This window comes from Podarcis muralis, chromosome 11, assembly GCF_964188315.1.
Source record: "Podarcis muralis chromosome 11, rPodMur119.hap1.1, whole genome shotgun sequence".
Lineage (NCBI taxonomy): Eukaryota > Metazoa > Chordata > Lepidosauria > Squamata > Lacertidae > Podarcis > Podarcis muralis.
The window spans coordinates 47,970,330-47,991,820 of NC_135665.1; the positions used below are offsets into that span (position 1 = coordinate 47,970,330).

General features: G+C 46.8%; 1 protein-coding gene across 1 annotated transcript; it reads right to left on the reverse strand.

Moving 5' to 3' along the window:
* Positions 1–361: 361 nt before the first annotated feature.
* Positions 362–20,586, reverse strand: PTGER4 (prostaglandin E receptor 4). Its single transcript, XM_028748218.2, has 2 exons — positions 18,745–20,586; positions 362–4,065 (listed from the first exon to the last, which is right to left on the reverse strand). Exons 1-2 carry the CDS (start codon positions 19,567–19,569, stop codon positions 3,484–3,486), a joined length of 1,407 nt encoding a protein of 468 aa, XP_028604051.2. The 5' UTR covers positions 19,570–20,586; the 3' UTR covers positions 362–3,483.
* Between the last annotated feature and the right edge of the window lie 905 nt (positions 20,587–21,491).

Below are 21,491 nucleotides of genomic sequence, written 5' to 3' on the forward strand. Positions count from 1 at the left end.
AGATTTATGACAATTCTTTGGGGCAATAAATTTACATGAAAACTTAGGAGTATCAAGAAAAGGACTGCTTAGCTATGTCTTGCATTGGCTGTCTGGACATAGCTAAATCCCTTAAAGCAGGAATGGGGAACCTGTGTGCCTTCAGTAGTTTCAAAGACTCCAACTCCCATCAGCCCTCCTCTCACCCCACCAGCCAGCCAAGTGTGGCCAATGATCAGGGGTGATGGGAGTTGTAGTCTGGAGGGTCACAAGTCACCCACCTGACTTAGATGTGTGCATTTATACTTGTTGAATGTGGTGTTTGTGTTATAAAAGGCAAGATAATAAAAGACTTTGAGTAGACAGACACAGACTTCTGTACTCCAGTGGCATGCCTGCATTTAATGGTGATTGCCAGAAGAGATTTTGTGCCAGTACAAACAGTTTTGTAAAACATATCGCTGACATTCAGGCTCAGAATTCTAATTCCAACAGAAAGCAATGCACATGAAAACATGTTGAGCAACATAACATGCTTAATATTTTCCTTGACGAAAACCAGGCCTCCCAAATAGCTGTACAGGATAACACCAGGAGGCAAAGTGTAACCCTTTGAACATGGCACACAGACATAAAATCCCCTCTAGCTTTACCTGTTATTTCTAGTGAAGTGAAATCTTAAGGCTAATAGTCCCCCTAGTATTTTACTGGTCATTACTTCGTGTCTCCCTTTTTTTGTTGAGGTCTAAAAATCAGTGTATTGGTTTTTAAATGTGAGGCACTCTTCTTTTCCCCATGTATTAGTGCAAACTTACTTTCTCCCATATAACAAGTGGAGTGTATAAGGCCAAACTGAGCAGTCTAACTTCAGATGAGCTGAAACTTCTTTTCTTACATTCTTCTTCAATCATGGAACCCAAGGCGGTAGACTATGGTTCCCAGGCACTCACCCATCCAGACACCAACCAAACGGAGACCTAGACCTGCTTAGATTCTGCAAGGTAGTGGCCTTATGTGCCTTTAGACCAGCGTTTCCCAAACCTGGGTCTCCAGCTGTTTGGGGGCTATAATTCCCATCATCCCTGACCCATGGTCCTGTTGTCTAGGGATGGTGGGAGTTGTAGTCCAAAAACAGCTGGAGACCCAAGTTTGGGAGAGACTGCTTTAGACCCACACCCGAGCCTGGGGAGGGTGGTGTCGAGCAGGGATGGAGAACCACAGGCCTGCAAGCCCTCCTTGTCTGGTCCTCGGGACTCTCCTCAGGCCACACTTCTCACTAGTCCTGCTTCACATCCTCCTTCACTTGTCAGAAACATGCCCTTGAATTAGGACGATGCCCCTCGCACGCTTGCGTGCTTGTTTGCTTGCCTGCCTGCCAGATGGAGAAATGTGTATGGATATCAGAAGCCTCTCACTTTCCTGTGGGTGGAATATAAAACTACTGTACAACAAAGGTAAGACTTGCATCAGTTGCTCCATCTATTTTTGGCCCTGACCCCACCCACCTCTGGCATGCTGCCCCCACACCAGGCTGCTCATGGTGGAATACTGATCATCTCTAGGTTCAATCCTAAAACATGCACATGGACACAATACGGCACCCGGTCCTGTGCTTCCCTGCTGCTCCACATCTCGTACAGTGGTCCAACCCTTAATACAGAAAGCAATGGTAACTAGAACGGTAGAATTGGAAGGGGCCGTCTATTGACAATCGAAAAAGTATTCTGTGCAGGCAACTGGCAATAGTACAATCCTGTAAGCCAAGGGCACTGTACAATGGTAAAACATTTAACAAGTCAAAATATTTTAGCAGCTTTTTTCAAGGCTATGCATTTCTTCATGCACTTGGTCACCTCTAACTGATGTTCATGGCACGGCTGTATGAACTTCCATCTACTGCCCCCAAATACCTGCAGCCCAAAAATATATGCAATGACAGTGGCCTTTTTTTTAAAGCTGCCACAAGCACACACACAGCAACAGCTGCAAATACATATCCCAAGTGGAAGCAGCACTTGCCACAATACTTGCCACTGTACAATGCTTGTTAGACCGCTGACAGCCCTGCAACCTCCGGCAAAGGAGCAGCTAACTACATGAGCTGGTCCTAGGATTACAACCCTAAACATATTTGCTTAGGCTCCACTCAGAAGTTGCTTCTGAGGAAAGAAGTTTGAAGTTGAGCAAATGGGGCCAGAGATGGATGTTTTGAGCCATGATCCGGGAAACGTTTTCCAGATTGCAAGAATTCCCACTATCATAATTAAGGCTGCAAAAGCTTCTTCCTGTTTGCCTGAGACTAAGCTCCGCTGAACACAGCGGGACTTCCTTCTGAGTAAACCTGAGTAGGATTGTGCCGAAAGTTCGGATAAAATGTTTAGGGGACTGGATTATTGGCCTACATTGACGCCGCTGCATTTTGAGAAGACATTCACAACACATAAACTCTGCTTTCTTGCTCGCTTTCTTTCTTAGAACACGCACACACACACACACACACATACAATACAAGGAACATTTTTAAAAACATAAAAGCCTTTTCCTTTATTTCCCCCAGTGGTTTCATAACATTTTCCTCATTTGATTCCAAATCCCTCCACTCCTGCCTTAGGAATTCGCTCTGCTATGGCCTGCTGAGTTTGCATATCTGAAAAATAAATTTAACGTAAAACTATCTATCAGCAGGTGTAAGGAGGAAGAGAGGGCTGGCAATATTTCTTTTTATATACTTTGTATTAATAACGAACCTTCTCACAGAGAAGAATACAGCATTTTTTAAATACATTCAGTCACGCTATACACAGCCAGAGAAATTCACATTATTATTTTTTCCACGCCACAGGAGAGATTCTCAATTTCACCATTGACTGGAGCAGTTTACACAGTTACCAGCAACTGCCTGAATTAGTTCTCTCGAAACCTTATTAAGTAATAAGGGAGGGGAGAGGAATAGGGGGTAAGTATGCTTCGGTCATGTCTGGGTGGGGAAAATCAGCAACTCTTTCCAAACCCTGGATTTTCTGCAAAACAGTCCTGGGTCACAGGGCAAGGAAAGGCAACAAGCAGCAGCCTGCACACCTGCCACCGCCATAAATTCACCTGTTACATCGACAGAGTCTGATGCATTTGTGGAGTGATCCTTAGTCACCTGCAAGAACTGTGCTTATCACACTCAAATGCACATCCGGTCAAAGTTACAGCTCCACCGCCCAGCTTTTCAGGAAAGATGGCATACCATCTTTTGCAGCCAGGATGTTTAATTCCACCCCATTGCCATTTCGTACCCAAATGAGCTCTCTTACTAGATGCCCATTTACACCTCACCTTGCCCTAAACGGCTACACAGTCCCATTAGATCAGCAAGGCGGCCTTGTTTGGCCTCTGGTGTGCCTTAACCACAATGGGCAGAGCAGACCGGATGGCATTTGATATGTCCGCTGTATGAGTTCCTCTCCGGTCCTCTTCCAAAGGACCTTCTGCACCTCACAAACATCCTCCGTTCCTTTATATACACTTCTCCGACAAGTTCAGTGTCTCGCTGGGGAAGGTGACCTGAAGAGAACTGCCCTTTTGAGCAGCGCCGGGCCTGAGTTCGTTCACCAAAAACACCGTCTCCGACTCGTGGCCCTGGGACGACTCTGAGGTGTTTGAGCTCCTCAGTGTCCTTATGGACGTAGTGTCTGACTGGGCCGGGCGGCTGCTGGCCCCTGGCAACAGCATCCGGTCCCCAGCGGCCCCCTCGCTCGGCTCCAGTGGGTACAGAAGCGTCTGCGAGGTGCTGCTGACCTCCCTCAGCTCCCGGGAAATGAAGGAGGGCGAATGGGTGGCCGTGGCAGAGGAAGCCCGGCGACCGTCCGCACAGTTGAAGTTGCTTCCCGAGTGCTGGCGGTGGCCTCCGCCGATACGGCAGAAAAGGCACTTGACCTTCTCGATGGCTTTGCTCAGCACCGTCTTGCGAAGCAGGATGTACACCCAGGGGTCCAGGATGGGGTTGACCGAAGCGATGCGGATGGCCTGCAAGTCGGGGTTTTGCTGAATGTCCTTCACCAAAGGCGGTTGGTACAACTGATTCACAAAGACACGCACCTGAAGAGAGATTGCGGGGAGGGAGGGAGAGAAATATAAAGTTGATGAGCGAGGGCCAAGCTGACATTTCAAAGCTAACAGCTGGCTTAGCAACCGCATATTACAGCAGGCAGAGTGATGGGCAGAGCGAAGGTTTGTGTCATGTCAAAAGAGAGCTGTTTTCAGAACCAAGAGATTTCCAGTGCAGAGATAAAAAGACCTTTGTGCCTCGCCTTCCGTGCTATCTAAAATACTGGCATATAAGCAGGCCAATGAAACATGTTACAGTGGTACCTCAGGTTACATACGCTTCAGGTTACAGACTCCGCTAACCCAGAAATATTACCTCGGATTAAGTACTTTGCTTCAGGATGAGAACAGAAATCATGCTCCGGCGGCGCGGCAGCAGCAGGAGGCCCCATTAGATAAAGTGGTACCTCAGGTTAAGAACAGTTTCAGGTAAAGTACAGATCTCCGGAACGAATCAAGTACTTAAACCTGAGGTACCACTGTATAAGAAAAACTGCTCCCTTTCCCTTATGGGGTATTCCAGAGCCTGTACAGTGGTACCTCATGTTACAGATGCTTCAGGTTACAGACGCTTCAGGTTACAGACCCCGCTAACCCAGAAATAGTACCTCGGGTTAAGAACTTTGCTTCAGGATGAGAACAGAAATCGTGTGGTGGCAGCGGGAGGCCCCATTAGCTAAAGTGGTACCTCAGGTTAAGAACAGTTTCAGGTTAAGAATGGACCTCCAGAACGAATTAAGTTCTTAACCCGAGGTACCACTGTACAGAGTCTTTAAGTGGGTTCCCTATCGGTAGGAGAAAGTAAGAGGCCAACCAGAGTATATTGAGAAGCAAAGCGGGTAGTTGCAACAGGGTCCCCACTTACTGCACGCAGGAGGGAGGAGAACCCTGAACAACGGTGCACAAGCCCCTTATATAGACTTTTGAAATTGCCCACCCTGTAGCCCAAGACCACTCCCCTAAAACATCATACATACATCACAGAAGGAGGCGGTCTACAGCAGAAATCCTGCCTGCCAGGATACCTGATAATGGTCACTGATTGTATTACCTGGGTAGCCTGGCCATTCTTTTGGGATGGTTAATACTTTAGTTCCTGAATCCAGGTCACAGGCTCACCCTATTTATACACAAATGCACCCTTAAGACAGGATTTGCAAGCAAAAAGACAACGGGAAGGCTTTCCCTCATTTGCCTCCCTTACTGCAGAGGAATATTTGAGGTCATTTGGAGAGACAACATGGCTTCAGGATTGCTCTCCATTACTTTTTCAGACACATGGTTCATATATTTAGATATGTGTGCATTTATGAATATTAATTCTATATTTGAGACCTTAAAATTCTTATATCAAATATTTTGTGAATTATTTCTGATGCTCTCTGCACTCCCTGGCGTTTCATCTCTCTTCCCTAATTTAGAGCTCACAATTAAGCCTCTTCCCAGTTTTGTTTTTGTTATTTCAGCTGCCTTCTTTTTCTCTCCCTTCTACAACCAACTCTGCTATTAACTGTTCTGGGTGCGTAAGAGCTGCAGAATGTGGCCTTGAGTCATTTCGGGAGATCCAGCCAATCGCCCTAATCCAGCCAGCCTCCTCATAAATATATGTTTCCAAAAAAAAAAATAAAAAAAATTGGACCCAAACTTCCACCTCACAGGCAAATTCTCTTTTAGGGACAAGCCTGGAACTGTATGCTCTTTGAGGTTAGAAGTAACTTTTGCTAGTATCTTCCAAGACTTGAGTATTCCAGGATTTTTATAGATATATACCCTCCAAATTTTGCCTGTAGAAGCTTGTCGGAAGATATTCTGCTTTAACAACAGCTTGCCTGGAATGAACCTTTTCTTTTAATAATAAAAAAGAAATGTACACCACTTAAAATGATGAGCTGCATCAAATTATGCAGCCGAAATCTTCCCATGTGAATCTGGTGATGTCCTATTTATAATGTTTTACACAAATCCTGGCAGCAATTGGACAGATAGTTTAAAGTTGAACAACAATGGCATAGAATGATGGCCAGATACTTAAAAGGTGTTCATAGGTCTTAAAGGCTTTGGGCTGTACTTCACACAGAGCTAAGCAAAATGTTCTGTCAGTGCAAGGATTTCTCCTTGTGCAATGTGATGTTCTCCCTCTGGGTGCCCCCCCAAATCTGTTCTGGGGTTTCCCCAACCCTTTGGAGCAGATCTGGGGGATACCCCAAAGGTGGGGAGGAAAGGGGGAATATCCCATTGTGCCTGTGCTAATCCTTATGCAAGCACAACCTTTTCGTTGTATATCTCCCTAAGGGCATGAACCAGCCAAAGTTACCGTATTTTTCGCTCTATAAGACGCACCAGACCACAAGACACGCCTAGTTTTTGGAGGAGGAAAACAAGAAAAAAAATATGTTCTGAATCTCAGAAGCCAGAACAGCAAGAGGGATCGCTGCGCAGTGAAAGCAGCAATCCCTCTTGCTGTTCTGGCTTCTGGGATAGCTGCGCAGCCTGCATTCGCTCCATAAGACGCACACACAATTCCCCTTACAGTGGTGCCTCGCAAGACGAAATTAATTCGTTCCGCGAGTTTTGTCGTCTTGCGATTTTTTTCGTCTTGCGAAGCACGGTGTCGGGAAAGTTTTGGAAAAGCTTCAAAAATCACCAAAGTCTTTAAAAACCTCAAAAAAGGCTACCACACCGCGTGCGATGAGTTGCTCCTGGAAGTCAAGTTGCAACTGTATTAACGGTGTTAAGAAAAAGGAAACAAACTTGCAAGACGTTTCCGTCTTGCAAAGCAAGCCCATAGGGAAAATTGTCTTGCGAAGCAGCTCAAAAAACAAAAAACCCTTTCGTCTAGCGAGTTTTTTGTCTTGCGAGGCATTCGTCTTGCGAGGTACCACTGTACTTTTTAGGAGGGAAAAAGTGAGTCTTATAGAGCAAAAAAACCGGTAATCACTTTGTAAAGTCCTGCTTGGCTTTAACTGTGAGATAATTATGCTTTTATTCAAGTCAACAAGACCTGAAAGCGCTGAACTTTGGGCTTGAGCTGCACCCTAAGCCAGGCATGTCCAAAGTCCGTTGCGGGGGCCAAATCCGGCCCGCCGATCGATTTAATCCGGCCCCTGTGGCAGTATATTTCCTGGGGGGAAACCCTTTAAAAAGCTCAACAACTTCAATCCTAAAAAAAGCTGAGCAACTTTGGTCGGCCCTCACGCATGTTCACTTCATCAAAACTCTTTGAAAGTTTGGGCATCCCTGTGACCTACGCGATTGCACTTTCCATTTAGGAATGAGCTGCTACAGCATAGCAGCTAAGAAACTGAGCTGCAAAATCAAGAAAGTCTGCAGTTCAAATCTCACCTCTTGTTATAGAGAGGAAGTCACTCTCAGCTCCTCACTTGCCCCAATTTGCCTTACCATACAGGCGGGATTTGCAGAAAAGTTGAAGCTTTCAACACTCAAGAAATGCTATATAAATTCCAGATAGTATTAGGCAGAGCTGCAAACTTCCATTTGTCAGATTAATAAACTAAAGTTTCGGTTGACTAATGGGTGGGTACAAAAATTAATAAAAGGGACAGAGAGTTAAGGACAATTTGGTGGTGGTGATTGAGAGCAGATTCTAGTATCTGACTGCAATGAGAAATGAAAGAAAATAGTTAAGCTTTCTTCTAATAATGAGTAAGAGCTGATTAATAATAGTACTTAATAACAGCCTTTGTTTATTGCACTGTAAATTATCTTACACTTCCTGCAATGCCACAAAAGGCTATTATATCGAACTTTTGGCAATATGGATATCACATATTGTACATAACCTTGTAGATAAAAGCAGCCATTCCCCGCTATCACAAACTCTTCTTAAACATCCACCTGAAGGGATTTGGCTCCATGGCTGGGCATCTGCTCTGTCTGCAAAAGGTCCCAGGCTCAGTCTCTGGTATTTCCCTGTTTTAAACTCTGTAGGGCTGCTGCCAGTCAGTGTAGACAGCACTGGGCTAGCTGGTCTAAGGCAGCTTCCTGAAAAAGTAGCAGGCTCACATCTTACGCCCTAGGTTTTCACTCGCTCTGCTTCTCATTCTATGGAAACAAGGATGCTTCCAGACAAATGTTTCATTGTGGGATTGGTGTTCTTTGCGTATGCAAAGTGGGGGTCCCCCCCCCCAGCATCCACACAGCATTGTTGGCATCAAAATACTAGCCCAAATTTCGCCCCATTTAACTGGCAAATCTGTGCCAGTGTTGCATTTGCAAATTCTCAACGACCTGTTTGCAGAATAAGCCCCCACCAAGAAGCACCTCAGCTCTGCTGGAGCGTAGTTTCTTTGGCCTGAAGGTGTTGCCGGTTGAATTCAACTGGACGCATTCAGTTTAGACCACTAGGTGGCAGAGAGACTATGCTTCCCGATGCTGCCTTTAGAATTTGCTTTTGACTCTGGAGGGCTGTAGCCCCAAATGAAAGCTGGTTTCATATGAAGCAAGAAAGTGCGGCAAAAGTCAAATAAAATTAGATTGTGAAAATTAAAATCACAGGCATCGGATTTGCATCTAATGAGGAGCTCACCACTTACCTGCATAGGAGTTAAAAAAACAAAATGTCTTGTGGAAACTTAACCTTTAACACTTGGCATAAGCTTTTGCGGACTAGCCTTCTGTTTCATCAGATGCTCTAGTCCACAAAAGTTTATGCCGTACTAAAATGTATTCGTTTTTAGGGTGCCCCAAGACGTTTTGTTGGTTTTGTTGCTAGAGACAACAAACACGCTGCCCCTAATTATTTAGAAGCTGTTCAGGGACCTCTCTATTTATTACAGTGAGAAGATTGGCCATTGTAGAAGCTCAGGGGCTGCCCACCACTTCTGATCTTTGCAGTTAATTCAAGGGCATCTCAGGTGAGATCTGGGTGTGCACTTTCAAACCAACAGGGCTGGCCAACGTAGTGCAGAATGTGAGCTTTCAAATATTTGCAAGTACCTATTGCAATACAGAGCAGATGCAAAAGAAATCCTTAGCAGACAAATGGATGTGGAAAGTGTTTCCTGAAAGAAGAAAGTCTGAAGGCTGATGGCTTAAGGCAGCCTTGTAAATAAGCCCACAAAAGTTACTAGCCTGCAAAAAGAAGAAGAAGAAGCAACCTAGCAGGAGGAATAAGGAGCTCTGTCCTGCTTATTGAAGGACCATGGCTCAGTGGCATAGCATCTTCCTTGCATGCAGGTTCAATTGCTGCCATCTCCAGGTAGGGCTGCCTGACACCCTGGAGAGCTGCTGCCAATCCGTGCAGACAATACTGAGCTAGATAGACCCAATGGTCTGACTCAGTATAAGGCAGTTTCCTATGTTCTTCCAAGAGGGAGGAGGGGCTTCCCAGCCCCTTCACATTCAATTCCTGGTTGCTTGCAGCCACCAGGCAAGTGTTTCAGTACGAGGAAGGCTGAGGGGAACCATATTTCCTCATCTGTGCTACCTTGCATTTACCATTTTACAGAGTGAGAAACGGAGGCAAGCAACAAAGGGGTTTATCCATAGCTATGCCAGGAGTCCTCAAGAGAATGCAGATTTGAAATTCAGGTGCCAAATCCAACCGCAGCATGTTGGCTCTCCAGTTTCATACTGCTAAGGGAGAAGAAGAAAATCACCATCCCATAGGAAATGGTAATCAACCAGGCTTATTCCCTTACCTCCAAAAGACCTTTAAGGCAGTGTTTCCCAACCTTGGGTCTTCAGCTGTTTTGGACTACAACTCCCATCATCCATAGCTAGCAAGACCAGTGGTCAGGGATGATGGGAATTGTAGTTCAAAAACAGCTGGAGGCCCAAGGTTGGGAAACACTGCTTTAAGGTACTCTGGATCTCCTTTCCTTGGTGACTCACCAAAGGATGCATCTTGGCATATTTTGGGAGCCTGCGACAATTTTCTGTTAAGGCTGAATTCCGTGTATCCTGGTTATAGGTTGCATAGGGGTGAAGTCACTGCATATTCACTGCCCTCTTTTTTTGCATATGCTTTAATGTTCTGCAGTCTTGCAAATAAAGCCCACAAAAATATTGACTGAGCCTGCCTGCCTGCACATGCCTATGTTATTCATTTGTGGTGTGAGAGGAAAACAAACTGCACTGTTCCCTCGACTGACTCCCCTAGAGCAAATCTCGCTCACCACAGGTGACAAGCCAAAGACCACAGCTTTTGCACGCCCAAAGTCCCAGGTTCAAACCCAAACATCTCCAGTTTAATATTTAAAAAATTAGCAGAAGAAGGCAGGGCCCTAGAGAACCTGGACCCTAGAGAGCCGTCACCAGTCACAGTAGGGCAATACTGGGCTAGAGGGACCCTGTACACAGCTTTGTACATTCACCTCTAAATAAAGAAGAAGTATATTTTATTATTTGGTAACAAATATATAAAGCAAGGGTTGCCAGACTGTTGTCTTTCACATGCTGATGGATTCCATCAGCCCCAGCCAGCATGGGGTAGAATTAGAGAATTGCAGAGTTGGAAGGGACCCCAAGTCCAACGCCCTGCAATGCAGGAATCTTTTGCCCAACCCGGGACTCGAACCCATGACCCTGAGATTAAGAGTCTCATGTTCTACCAAGTAAGCTACCTCTGCTGTTGGATGCTGTAGTGCTGCAACAAGCAGAGGACTACAGGTTAGCCACCCTTGAGCTAAAGAAACTTCAAGATAAGAGTTCGGATTTGATATTCTGCTTTATCACTACCCAAAGGAGTCTCAAAGCGGCTAACATTCTCCTTTCCCTTCCTCCCCTACAACAAACACTCTTGTGAGGTGAGTGGGGCTGAGAGAAGTGTGACTAGCCCAAGGTCACCCAGCAGCTGCATGTGGAAGAGCAGGGAATCGAACCCAGTTCACCAGATTACGAGTCCACTGCTCTTAACCACTACACCACACTGGCTCTCTTTAAGAACCATTTGGAGACCAACACCCCCCCCAAAAAAAACCCAGCCAGACCGACAGCCACTCCCACCCCCAAGGGAACCTAGAAGCTTCGCTGTGTGTTCTACGGTGCCAAATGCATGGCTACATTCTAGGACAGTCATGGATAAATGTATCCCACATACTCCAGGGAATCTACCTGTTGCACACATAGTTGAAAGCATCCATTTCACCCACATAAAGTATGTTACCTGTAGGGCTAGGGGATATGGCAAGATATAATCTAAAACCAAAGTTTGAAGTCCATATTGTGATATTGATTTCATTATTTTTGACCTGGGAATATATCGTGAATCATGATAGGGGGGGGGGGTATGCAGAAATCATAATGTGGGGGAAACCATGAAGCCAGCCAGTGCATCTCTCGATTCCTGCAGCCCCCATTAACTCTGCCGGCTCAGCTCCCCCCCCCCCGCCTCCTTCTGGGGGCAGCAAATCACTGGCAAAAATCACAAAGCGGGGAAAACTGCGGAGCCCACCGATGCCTCTACATAGCTGCATCCTTATTTCAGACATTGTGATATATCGGTACATTGCGATGTTCAGCTGGTTATATATCACAATGTTGAAAACCAGGTATTGCTCAGCCCTAGTTAAATGTATGAGGGACACGGGTGGCGCTATGGGTTAAACCACAGAGTCTAGGACTTGCTGATCAGAAGGTTGGCGGTTCAAATCCCCGCGATGGGGTGAGCTCCCGTTGCTCGGTCCCTGCTCCTGCCCACCTAGCAATTCAAAAGCATGTCAAGTGCAAGTAGATAAATAGGTACCACTCTGGTGGGAAGGTAAACCGCATTTCCGTGCGCTGCTCTGGTTCGCCAGAAGCGGTTTAGTCATGCTGACCACATGACCTGGAAGCTGTACGCCGGCGCCCTCGGCGAATAAAGCGAGATGAGCGCCGCAACCCCAGAGTCAGCCACGACTGGACCTAATGGTCAGGGGTCCCTTTACCTTTTTAGTTAAATGAACATCTTACAAATGGGCAGTTCTGAGATGTGGTGCCACTTCTACAGAATAGGAGTGAGTTGGCAGCAAGCTAGATGTTCACTAGATGTGGCTGGTCCACAAATCCCAGAGGTCATGGCTAATGGCCAGAGACAGCCAGAGTTGTAGTCCAGCAACATCAGAAGGGCAGCAGGTTGGAAACAGCTGTCCGACGAGGTTCTGGACAACCCTCTCCAAAAATGGCCATCTGGCAGCCCTGCTGGTAGATGCCAAAACCTTTGTTTCCGGGCAGTTCCTATGCAAGTCTAAGTGCCAGACACAACCAGATAAGCTTATCTGAATTCACAAATGTCTTCCCACCCACCACCCTCCCTGTAATTGCACAAATGAAGTTGCTTCTTGCTTTAACACAGCTACTCCAGGGAAATGCAGTCATGGTCTAAATTCCACTCTCAGACGAACAGCTTGTTCGGATAAAAGCGTTCTGATGCAGAGACCGCTGCAGGGAAATATTAGTGTGTATCCAGCTGTTCCTAAAACTCATACGAAGTTGACACAGCACGCCTGACTAATGCCGATTTTTTAAATAAAAAAAACCCCAATCTGTCACTAAGCAAACTAGGACACTTAACTCGATATCCTTCCTTTTTATCGCAAAGCTGCATTAATTGCTGGATATTTGTAGGGGCTGTGTGCTAGTGATGCCTGCCAGTCTTAACTCTTTGTACACAGTGAAAGGTGCTCATATTTTGGAACCTGGTCACAGGAGACAACAAATGACTTCATTCCCAAAGGAAGCTCCACCCAGACCTCTTTACTAGCAGGGCTGCTGGTGGAAATCAAACTCAAAACAGTGCAATCCAACCCATGTTTGACTCAGAAGCAAATTCAGCTGAGCTCAATGGGAATTGCTTCCATTGAAATCCTTTCCAGCGGAGGTGGGGAACCTTTTCCAGCTCGGGGGCCAGAATGCCTTCTAGACAACCTTTTGGAGGCCACATTCCAGTGGTGGTTTAGCCTGGAAAAGAGGAGACTGAGAGGGAGATATGATAGCCATCTTCAAATATCTCAAGGGCTTGTTTTCTCCCACTCGGGAGGGTAGGACTCAAACCAATGGCTTCAAGTTGCAGGAAAGGCGCTTCTGACAAAACACTAGGATGAACTTTCTGACAGTAAGAACTGTTTGACAGTGGAACCGTCTCCCTCCGGAGCTCAAAACGGGAAGTTCAGCTATGAAGACTCCCATGCGGTACAGTCCTCCACGTGGCTGTGTCACCTCAGAATGCACATGAGAATGGGTGACAGAGTACGCCCCCGTGTCAAAATCTCCCTCCACGTGGAAAGCTTCCATATCCAGATAAGATATTTAGCTCCCGGTGTGATTCTGAGGTTTTGCAATGCTAAGAAGAGACAGTATTGTGAGCCAGCCCGGAACAATGAGCTTACATACATACCAGTCATTTAAAGCACATTCCCCCACCAAAGAATCCTGGGAATTGCAGTTTGTTAAGGGTGCTGGGAATTGTAGTTCTGTGAGGGGTAATCTATAGTTCCCAGTATTCTGTTATGGGGTCAGAGGGATATGCTTTAAATGTGTTGTGTGCAAGCACGGGCTTTAGTTTTTATCCAATACTTTAAGGGAAAGGGTGGTTTTTCTTTTTCCCTGCCCTGACTCAAGGCAAACATTATATACGCCTTACCCAGCAAAGCTTACCATAAAGTGCCCTTTTATAGCAGTTACCTCCCACAACAAACAAAGGAGTCTCCTTCCACCAAGTCTTCACCTGTGCTCATAAAAGTCCCTCTATCACATTCTGATACACGGCTATATATAGCCAGCCAGTTAATATTAATATTTACGAAGTAACCTTTGCCCAGAAGAACTTGGTACTTGTCTTACGCAGCCTCCGTGCACTTCCAAAATCTGGGCTGCTATCTCATCAGTGCCAGCTGAAACCAATCTAAAGAGAACATGGGGGGCTTTGTTCGGAGACCCCAGGTGATCACAGATGAACAGAGCAGGGATGTTGGTAGATTCCCAGCTCCTATCAGCCCTGAGTGCACAGGGATGATAGAAGTCGTTCAAGTCAGTTCCATGTTGCAGGATGTGAAAAGGGGAAAGACTGCTTGCTCTAAAATCAGTGCAAGAGTCCAACTGACAATCACGGCTTCTTTTGAGCCAAACTTCAATAAACAGTCACTTTAGTGGAGGGAAATCACTTGTCACCACAGTGTAAATCACTAAGCTGCTTTTGGTCAAACCAAGAATGGCTCGACAGAGGATCAGATCTGCTCCTTCAAATGCAAGACACTGTTATTCTTAATACCTCAGCCTAGTGGAAGAAAATGCCTGCCTCTCACTGGGCGGATCTGGGTTCAAATTCCTGAGTTGGTCTTAAGCTAGCCATTCTCTCTTATGGGGATCCTGTGGTCCTCCAGATGTTGTTGGACTTCAACTCCCATCAGTGAGCTCTGCTGGCTGGGGATGATGGGAGTTGGAGTCCAAAATGTTTGGAAGGCAGCAGGTCGAAGATAGAAATCACGAGAAACTCCTTGTCATAACTTACTGGAGTGAGGACATGATGCAAATACATTGTTGCTGCTGTTTCCAAAAAACACATGTAATAAACCCTATTATGACATGATCTCATTCAGCAGGGAATGTGCTGTTTGCTAAATATACACCTCTTTGAGTTTATTACTTGCCTCTTCACTTTAAAGGTACACTAAAGGCCTTCATTCAATGTTTGACCATGAATATACAACCATTCCAAATGTGTGGAAGCAGCATGCTTTTATTTGTCTCTGTGCTCTTTTTAAGTGGCTGGGGAAACCCAGACAGATAGGTGGGGTATAAATAAGAAAATTATTATTATTATTATTATTATTATTATTATTATTATTATTATTATGCTCTTAATTTCTTCCAGTTTTCTGTCAAATTTTAGCCAAGTAACTTGACTCTTCCATTGCTTCAATAAATACAGGGCACTAGTTTCTGAAACAAGCTCAGTAGGGGGATTCTCCCACTAATTACATGCATTTACCATTAAACTACTTTCATATTCATTAGCCAGTTTAAATTGCAAGGCATAACTTAGTCTGGTGGTTTTTCATTTAGTTATCTATTCCCCATACTCCCCCCCCCCTTTTTTGCTACAAGCACTGTGCGCTAGACTGGCTGTGTCAGCCCTGTGAGGGCAGAGTTGTCCTTCGCTGTGGGACCGCTCCTCACACAGTAAATAATTTCACCAAACTTCACAGCTATGTAGTCACCGTTGCGTCACCAATGCCACAATCAGCCTCAACTTTCCCCAAACACAACATACAATCAACATGCATGAGTGTTGGGTTTGGACCAGAAATACTTAATTTCAAATCCATATTCATTCATTAAGCACACAGGGGAGTCTTAGGTAAGTCACTTTCTCTTAGCCCAATAGCATAGACAGACGAAAGATATAGATAGATGGATGGATGGATGGATGGATGGATGGATGGATAGATAGATAGAGCTAGCACTGGAGTAAACTCAGTTCCCCTCTAAATCAGATGCAAACATTCTCAATCAGTGCATCTTTTCCTTAAAAAAGAAAGAAAATAAAGTATGCACCTCCAAACAGTTACTGGGAAGCAAACCCCGCAGAATTTATGTACCCATGTTTAGAACTCACCGACTCTTACACAATTATCCCATCTTTGTATCCAACTGCTGTTTCCAATTGAAAATCTGGACAACCATTTCACATGTCCCGTTTCATTTTGGAATCTCAGATGGATTTAATAAGAATATAAATAGCCTTGCTGGATCAGAACAAAGGTCCATCTAGCCAAACAGCCTGTTCCCACAGTGGCAAACCATCTTAACCTTCAGTGCTTCCCGAAGTGTCTCTCTTCCCTGCCCCTGCCCCCCAATATTCTGCATCCCGGTAGACCCACCAGTGGACTGCCAGGGTTTTGCTATCCACTAACTTGTGGAACTCACCCACTCCCTCCCTTGCATCCTACGGCATGCACAGAGGGCTTCGGAAGAAGCAGGTTCTCTTGATTTGTGTGGGAAATGGAGAGAGGTAAGAAACAGTGGGACTCTCTGATGCTGTCTTTTACCTGCTTGAAAAGTATAAACGAGACCTGAGAGGTAGGGATCAGTGTGGTACCAGGTGTCTGCAAGAGGACACTTGCCCTGGGAGCTGGCAAGCTGGCAGATGCCTATTAAAGTACGAGCCTATACCTCTTAAGAGCTGGAACAGTTTTGGACTGTTGCACATCAGGCGGCAAGTCAGATTATTGTATTTTTGATAAAATAGGTATCAACAACATCTTCCAAGAGATAGATAGATGATAGAGTTAAATGATAGATAGATGATAGATAGATGATAGATAGATAGATAGATAGATAGATAGATAGATAGATATAGATAGATGATAGATGATGATAGATGATAGATGATAGATGATAGATGATAGATGATAGATGATAGATAGATAGATAGATGATAGATAGATAGATAGATGATATAGATAGATAGATAGATGATAGACAGATATTTCTTAATATCTTAAAAACAAGAACACTAGTTTTACTAGTTGCAACAGAGCTTTTGTAGAGGGATTGCATCCAAAACTATAGCGGTCCCCAGCATGCAGTCTGAAATGGTACGGTCCGGAATTCTCTCATCTCAAAATGTGTAGGAGGCACCAGCACGGCCCACTCACTATAGCTGAACTTCTAGGACCAACCACTGGCATTTAGAATATGTTTAGGTAGACAAACAGGCGTTCCAATTAGTGCCTATTAATACACGTTGCAGCAATGTCAAAATGCTTGGGTTATTCTATTGCCCAAGGAGTCCATCTGCTGCTGAAACGAAAACAGGCTAGTGCCTGGGCAGTAAACAAAGTCTATTTTCACTGTTCAGAGTTTGCTTTTTGTCCAAAAGCACACAACTCGGTAGGCTCAGATTCCCTCGGTTTGTGAATGTATTCTACTTGAAATACCCTGTGACCTAAGATGTTTTTGACTCAATCCATTCCATGTTTTAAAAGGATGCTTCTTCCTACACACAGAGACCATCTCCACCCACAAAGGTAGAAGGCACATGTGTCTCTTCTGCTGAGGCAACCTTTGCAGAGCACCGACTGCATGCCTCTCCTATGTGTCGATTGCACTTTCCCCCCCTTAAATGGAGATGGTTTCGGTGTAAGAAAAAGACTGTGCAACGCAGCCTCTGGTACAGTCCCTGTAAACAGCACCGCATGCAAAGGTGTCCAGTTACACACCGGAAAACACCAGCCGGACAGCTTGTCAAGTGCTAGTAACCCAGACCACAGCTGGATTATGCTAGTTATGTAGCAAAACTGGCCTGACTTGTAAAAGTATACCATTTACCTGAACAGTTCAGGATTGTGCTCAGCCCAGTCCTCTTTCCCTCTTAATTATGAGCCTCCCTGGTTTTGCTACACCCTCGAGAGGGAGTTATTTCAGAACGATTATCGCCTACAATAAACTCCATTGCACCAAGCTGGATTCACCACACTTCTCCCCTAACAACAACGGCTTAGCTCCCGGGGTGAAAGGGCGGGGCGATAAGCAAGTATGTGCTGTCAGTTGTTTGTTTAATGTACCCTTGCCAAGAAAGAAGTGGTTTGCCATGTTTCATTGCTTTCTGTTTTATTGGTACAAGTCTCAGCTAAGCTCACAACTGGTTTCCCCCACCACCCCCCGGCACACACCTTCACCCTCCCCACCCCAGTCAATGGGGAAAGGAAGACAGGCACTGGTCTTTCTTTAAGAGTGTGCTTTTTTTCTAGAAGTTGAAGGTTTACCTCCTGACATCAACCACACAACTGTTACTGAAGCAATCTGTGCAACAATAACATCTCTGCATTTCTCAAAGGGAGATCTTCTTTTTGGAACCAGCTAAAACCAGCAGACTGTAAGGCGCTGACTGTGAAGGTTTCAGCCTGAAATCCCCGTCCAGAAATATTTATGCAACACACGTATCACTAACAGCTGGGGATTTTAAAAAACACCTCAACAGTCATTTTATTTTCTGGCATGTGAGGGTCTCTGCAAATTTCACGCTAGCCCTATAAACATGTAGAAATTCACCCAACTTCCCGTGCTGGCCACAAACTTCGCAGTTTCAGTAAGTTTGAGGTTAGGAAGTATCTGTGTGTGCATGTCTGTTTCTATGAGCTTTAGTTCAAGCAACGCATTGGTATAGAATTCAAGTATTATTTAACTACTCCATGTGCAGGGCTGCTTTTATATTTGGGGAGCTATTGGCAATTCATGGGCCACAAAGGGACTTTTCAGAAACTGGGCTTCAATCAGTTTCTACCATACGCCCACAGACACACCCACCACTTAACTTTGAGTGCAATGTGTATTTCACATTTGGACTGGCCCACAATGTGCATTTAATGTCTCTTCTGCATCCTGTCCCACGTGAGCAGGTGACAAAACATTAACATGTGACACAAAGAGCAAGTTCAAAGGTGCTTCTTAGTTTCTTTATGAAAATGGCCACAGCCTTCTCCTACCCCGCCTAGGAATAAACAGTGTCAAAGAAGAAGGCTGGGACAGAGTCGCTTCCTTCTTTTCCCTTGTGGATGGCAGTGGGGGGTGTGTGTGTGAGAGAACATTATAGATCACCTGCATGAAAATATCGCTGTTAGGACCCCCCCTTTCCAACCACAGAAGCAGGCTTTGGATTTTTCTGCTGTGGGGAATCTGTAGCTGCAATGATGAAACTGACAAAGAAAAGGCTAAGCCAACAGTACTCACCACGAGAGGAATGGAGCAGATCAGCACAACCAAGGAGGTGGCAATGAGCAAGATGACCATTTGGATCTCTGCGCCGGCCATGCGCCGGAAGCTCCTGCGCCGGCGGAAGTCCGACAAACGGCTGGCGGTATTGTCCGTCCCCAGGGAGGTGCGCCGCATGAACTGTCGGTGCATGCGGATCAGGGCCATGCACACCAAGACGTTGGAAACCACGGTGACCATGATCAAGAAGGAACTGAAGCCGGCATACATGTAAGAATAGGCGGCGTGCGTGGAGACGTTGGTCCGCCAGTCTATGAAGCACCAAGTCTGGGGGTACTGCAGCTTTGTGCTGCCCAAGCCCATGCTCGGCAAGGCACAGAAGAGGACGTTGGAAACATAGATGGCAAAGAGCGTGAGCGCTGCCAGCTTCTTATCCACATAATGGCTGTAGAAGTACGCATGGTTGATGGCTAGGTACCTCTCAATGGACATTGCGCAGATGATGCTGAGTCCAGACAGTCCAAAGAAGAGGAGGATGAAGGTGCTGTATTCGCAAAGCGGCTGGCCGCCCGGCCACTCGTTCTTCAGGTATGTGGCGATCGTGACCGGGCTGACCAGGCAGGTGCCCAGGAGGTCCGTGACGGCCAAGCCGCACACCAGCGTGTAGAAGGTGGTCTCTTTCTGCTCCTTCCTGGACTTGCAGAGCACCACAATGGCAATGAGGTTCCCCACCACCCCAAAGATGAACATGACAGCGGGGATGGTCAAGGGTTTGCTGCCCTCAGGTGCCCCTCCGGTCCCATTGGAGGAGCCGTTGGCAGAAGGCAGCATGTTGAAAGACATGGTGAGAGTGGGACAATTGCAAGGAGCCAACTGTGCGTGGGTCAAAGAAGAACAAAACAGCAGCAAAAGTCAAGAGTCCCAGATTTCAGCCGGAAGAGGATGGAAATCCAAATCGGAGAGAACTGAAGAATCCTGCATTTCAAAGGCAGAGCTAGGAAAGCAGATGGCTTTTTCGGAGAAATTCATAAAGTGGGGAGGTTAGAAAAAAGGTGGCCAGTAATAGCAAAAAGAGCTCTTAGAAGCCGAGTGCAATTTGGCTAGCCAGCAAAAGATGCTTTTTCTTGCATAAAAGCGTTCTCAGTTGTCTGTTAGGCTGGCTTTCTTTTCTTGCCAGGTCTCGCGCTTTTCAAAGTTCAGCTTGCAAACTGGTCTTTGCCTTCTGCCTCAGTGGGACTTTCCATCCCTCTCTTCTAGTTCGGCCAGTCCCCGCCCACCTCACTTGTCACTCCGATGCAAGTCTTCACCTACGTATGCATATGCAATATGTCAACATGAAATGAATCCCCTCCTCTCCAATATATATATACACAATAATAATAATAATCCGAACTGTATCTCCTCCAAACGCTTTGCCAAGTTCAAAGCCGATCGCCGATTCAAAAAGCTTCGACGCCCCCCAGAGCCCTTCCGTGGCTTCGGAAAGTCCGTCTGCCGCTAGCAGCGGTGGCGACTCAAGTGTCCGCTGCGCGTCTTTTTCTTTTCAGCGGCGTGCCGGGAGCAGAGAGGCGCAGCCGGGGCGCCGGGCGTCTCTCTCTCGGGAGAATTCATCAGCCGCTTCCGAGGGCAGCTGGGAGCCCGGCGTCCCAGGCAGCCAAGCCGGGTCGAGGAGCAGGAGGAGCGCGGGGACGAGAGAGACGGACAGACGGTCGCTCGCTACCCGGACCCGGCGCCCGCGCGTCCTTTCGCCGCTGCTGCCACCATGTGCTCCCGCCGCCTGGCTCGCGGATTACTCACTCGCTCGCAGCGCCGTTTGCAAGTTCGCTCCTTCGAGCTCCTCCAGTCGGGGAGGCAGCTCGGCCCGGCTCCGCCCAGCCCCGCGCCCCATTGGCCACGGGGCAAGTGGGTGCAGCCCAGCCGCCTCGGGAAGCGCCCGGAGGGCCTTTCCCCGCGGCCGCGCAGGAGCGAAGGCGGCGCGCTCGGGCTTGCCAAAAGCGCACGGAGAAGGCGCGGGGCGCGGGAGCTGGTGGACGCCGGAGAGCGAAAAGGGCGCCTTCCCTCGATAGTAGAAACGGGGAGGAGGGCGGGTGGGATCCTCCCTCTCCCTCCAGCTAAGTCCCCCCCGCCCCCGATCGCCACCCTCCATCCTGGCAAAGGATGGGTGCAGCCCTGCCGTCCCGCGAGTTCGTTCAGCTGAGCGAAATCGGTGGTGTAGGGCGAGCAAGGGCCGTGGCGCGCCTGAGTCTCTGCGCGTTTACTCTCAAGTAAAGGCCTCGTCGGTGATGCAGATGGATCGGGTGCATTCCTGCTTTTTCCCCTGTGGCCTCCACTTAAACGAAGTTTTTCCGGCACCCGCCCACCCCCCCCCCCCGCAGGTCTGCAGTTGGGAGTTCGGCACGTGCGCGAGAACGTTTCCAACGATACTTTGCGCGTAGAAAGCTAGCATGCCAGCAAGAAAGGTTTTAGGAGCTTATTTAAAGGTTTGGTTCTTTTCTAATCATGCAAAGGGACTTCAGCCTACCCGCAACAAAGAAGCTTGTTTGCCATCCACCAGCATCTGTACCGTATAGTTCAGCCACACAGACTTAGCTGTGCCCGCAAACGCAAACTAATACACAAAGGGAGAGACAGGACGGGGAATGGAGATTTCATGCCACGTTGAAATGCACAGACTCTCGCCTAAACCTGAGGTGCTGCAGTCCAGGGAACATATGATTGCTACCGCTTGCTTCGGGATACCCCTTTCCCTGTGCCCTGGTGATCGA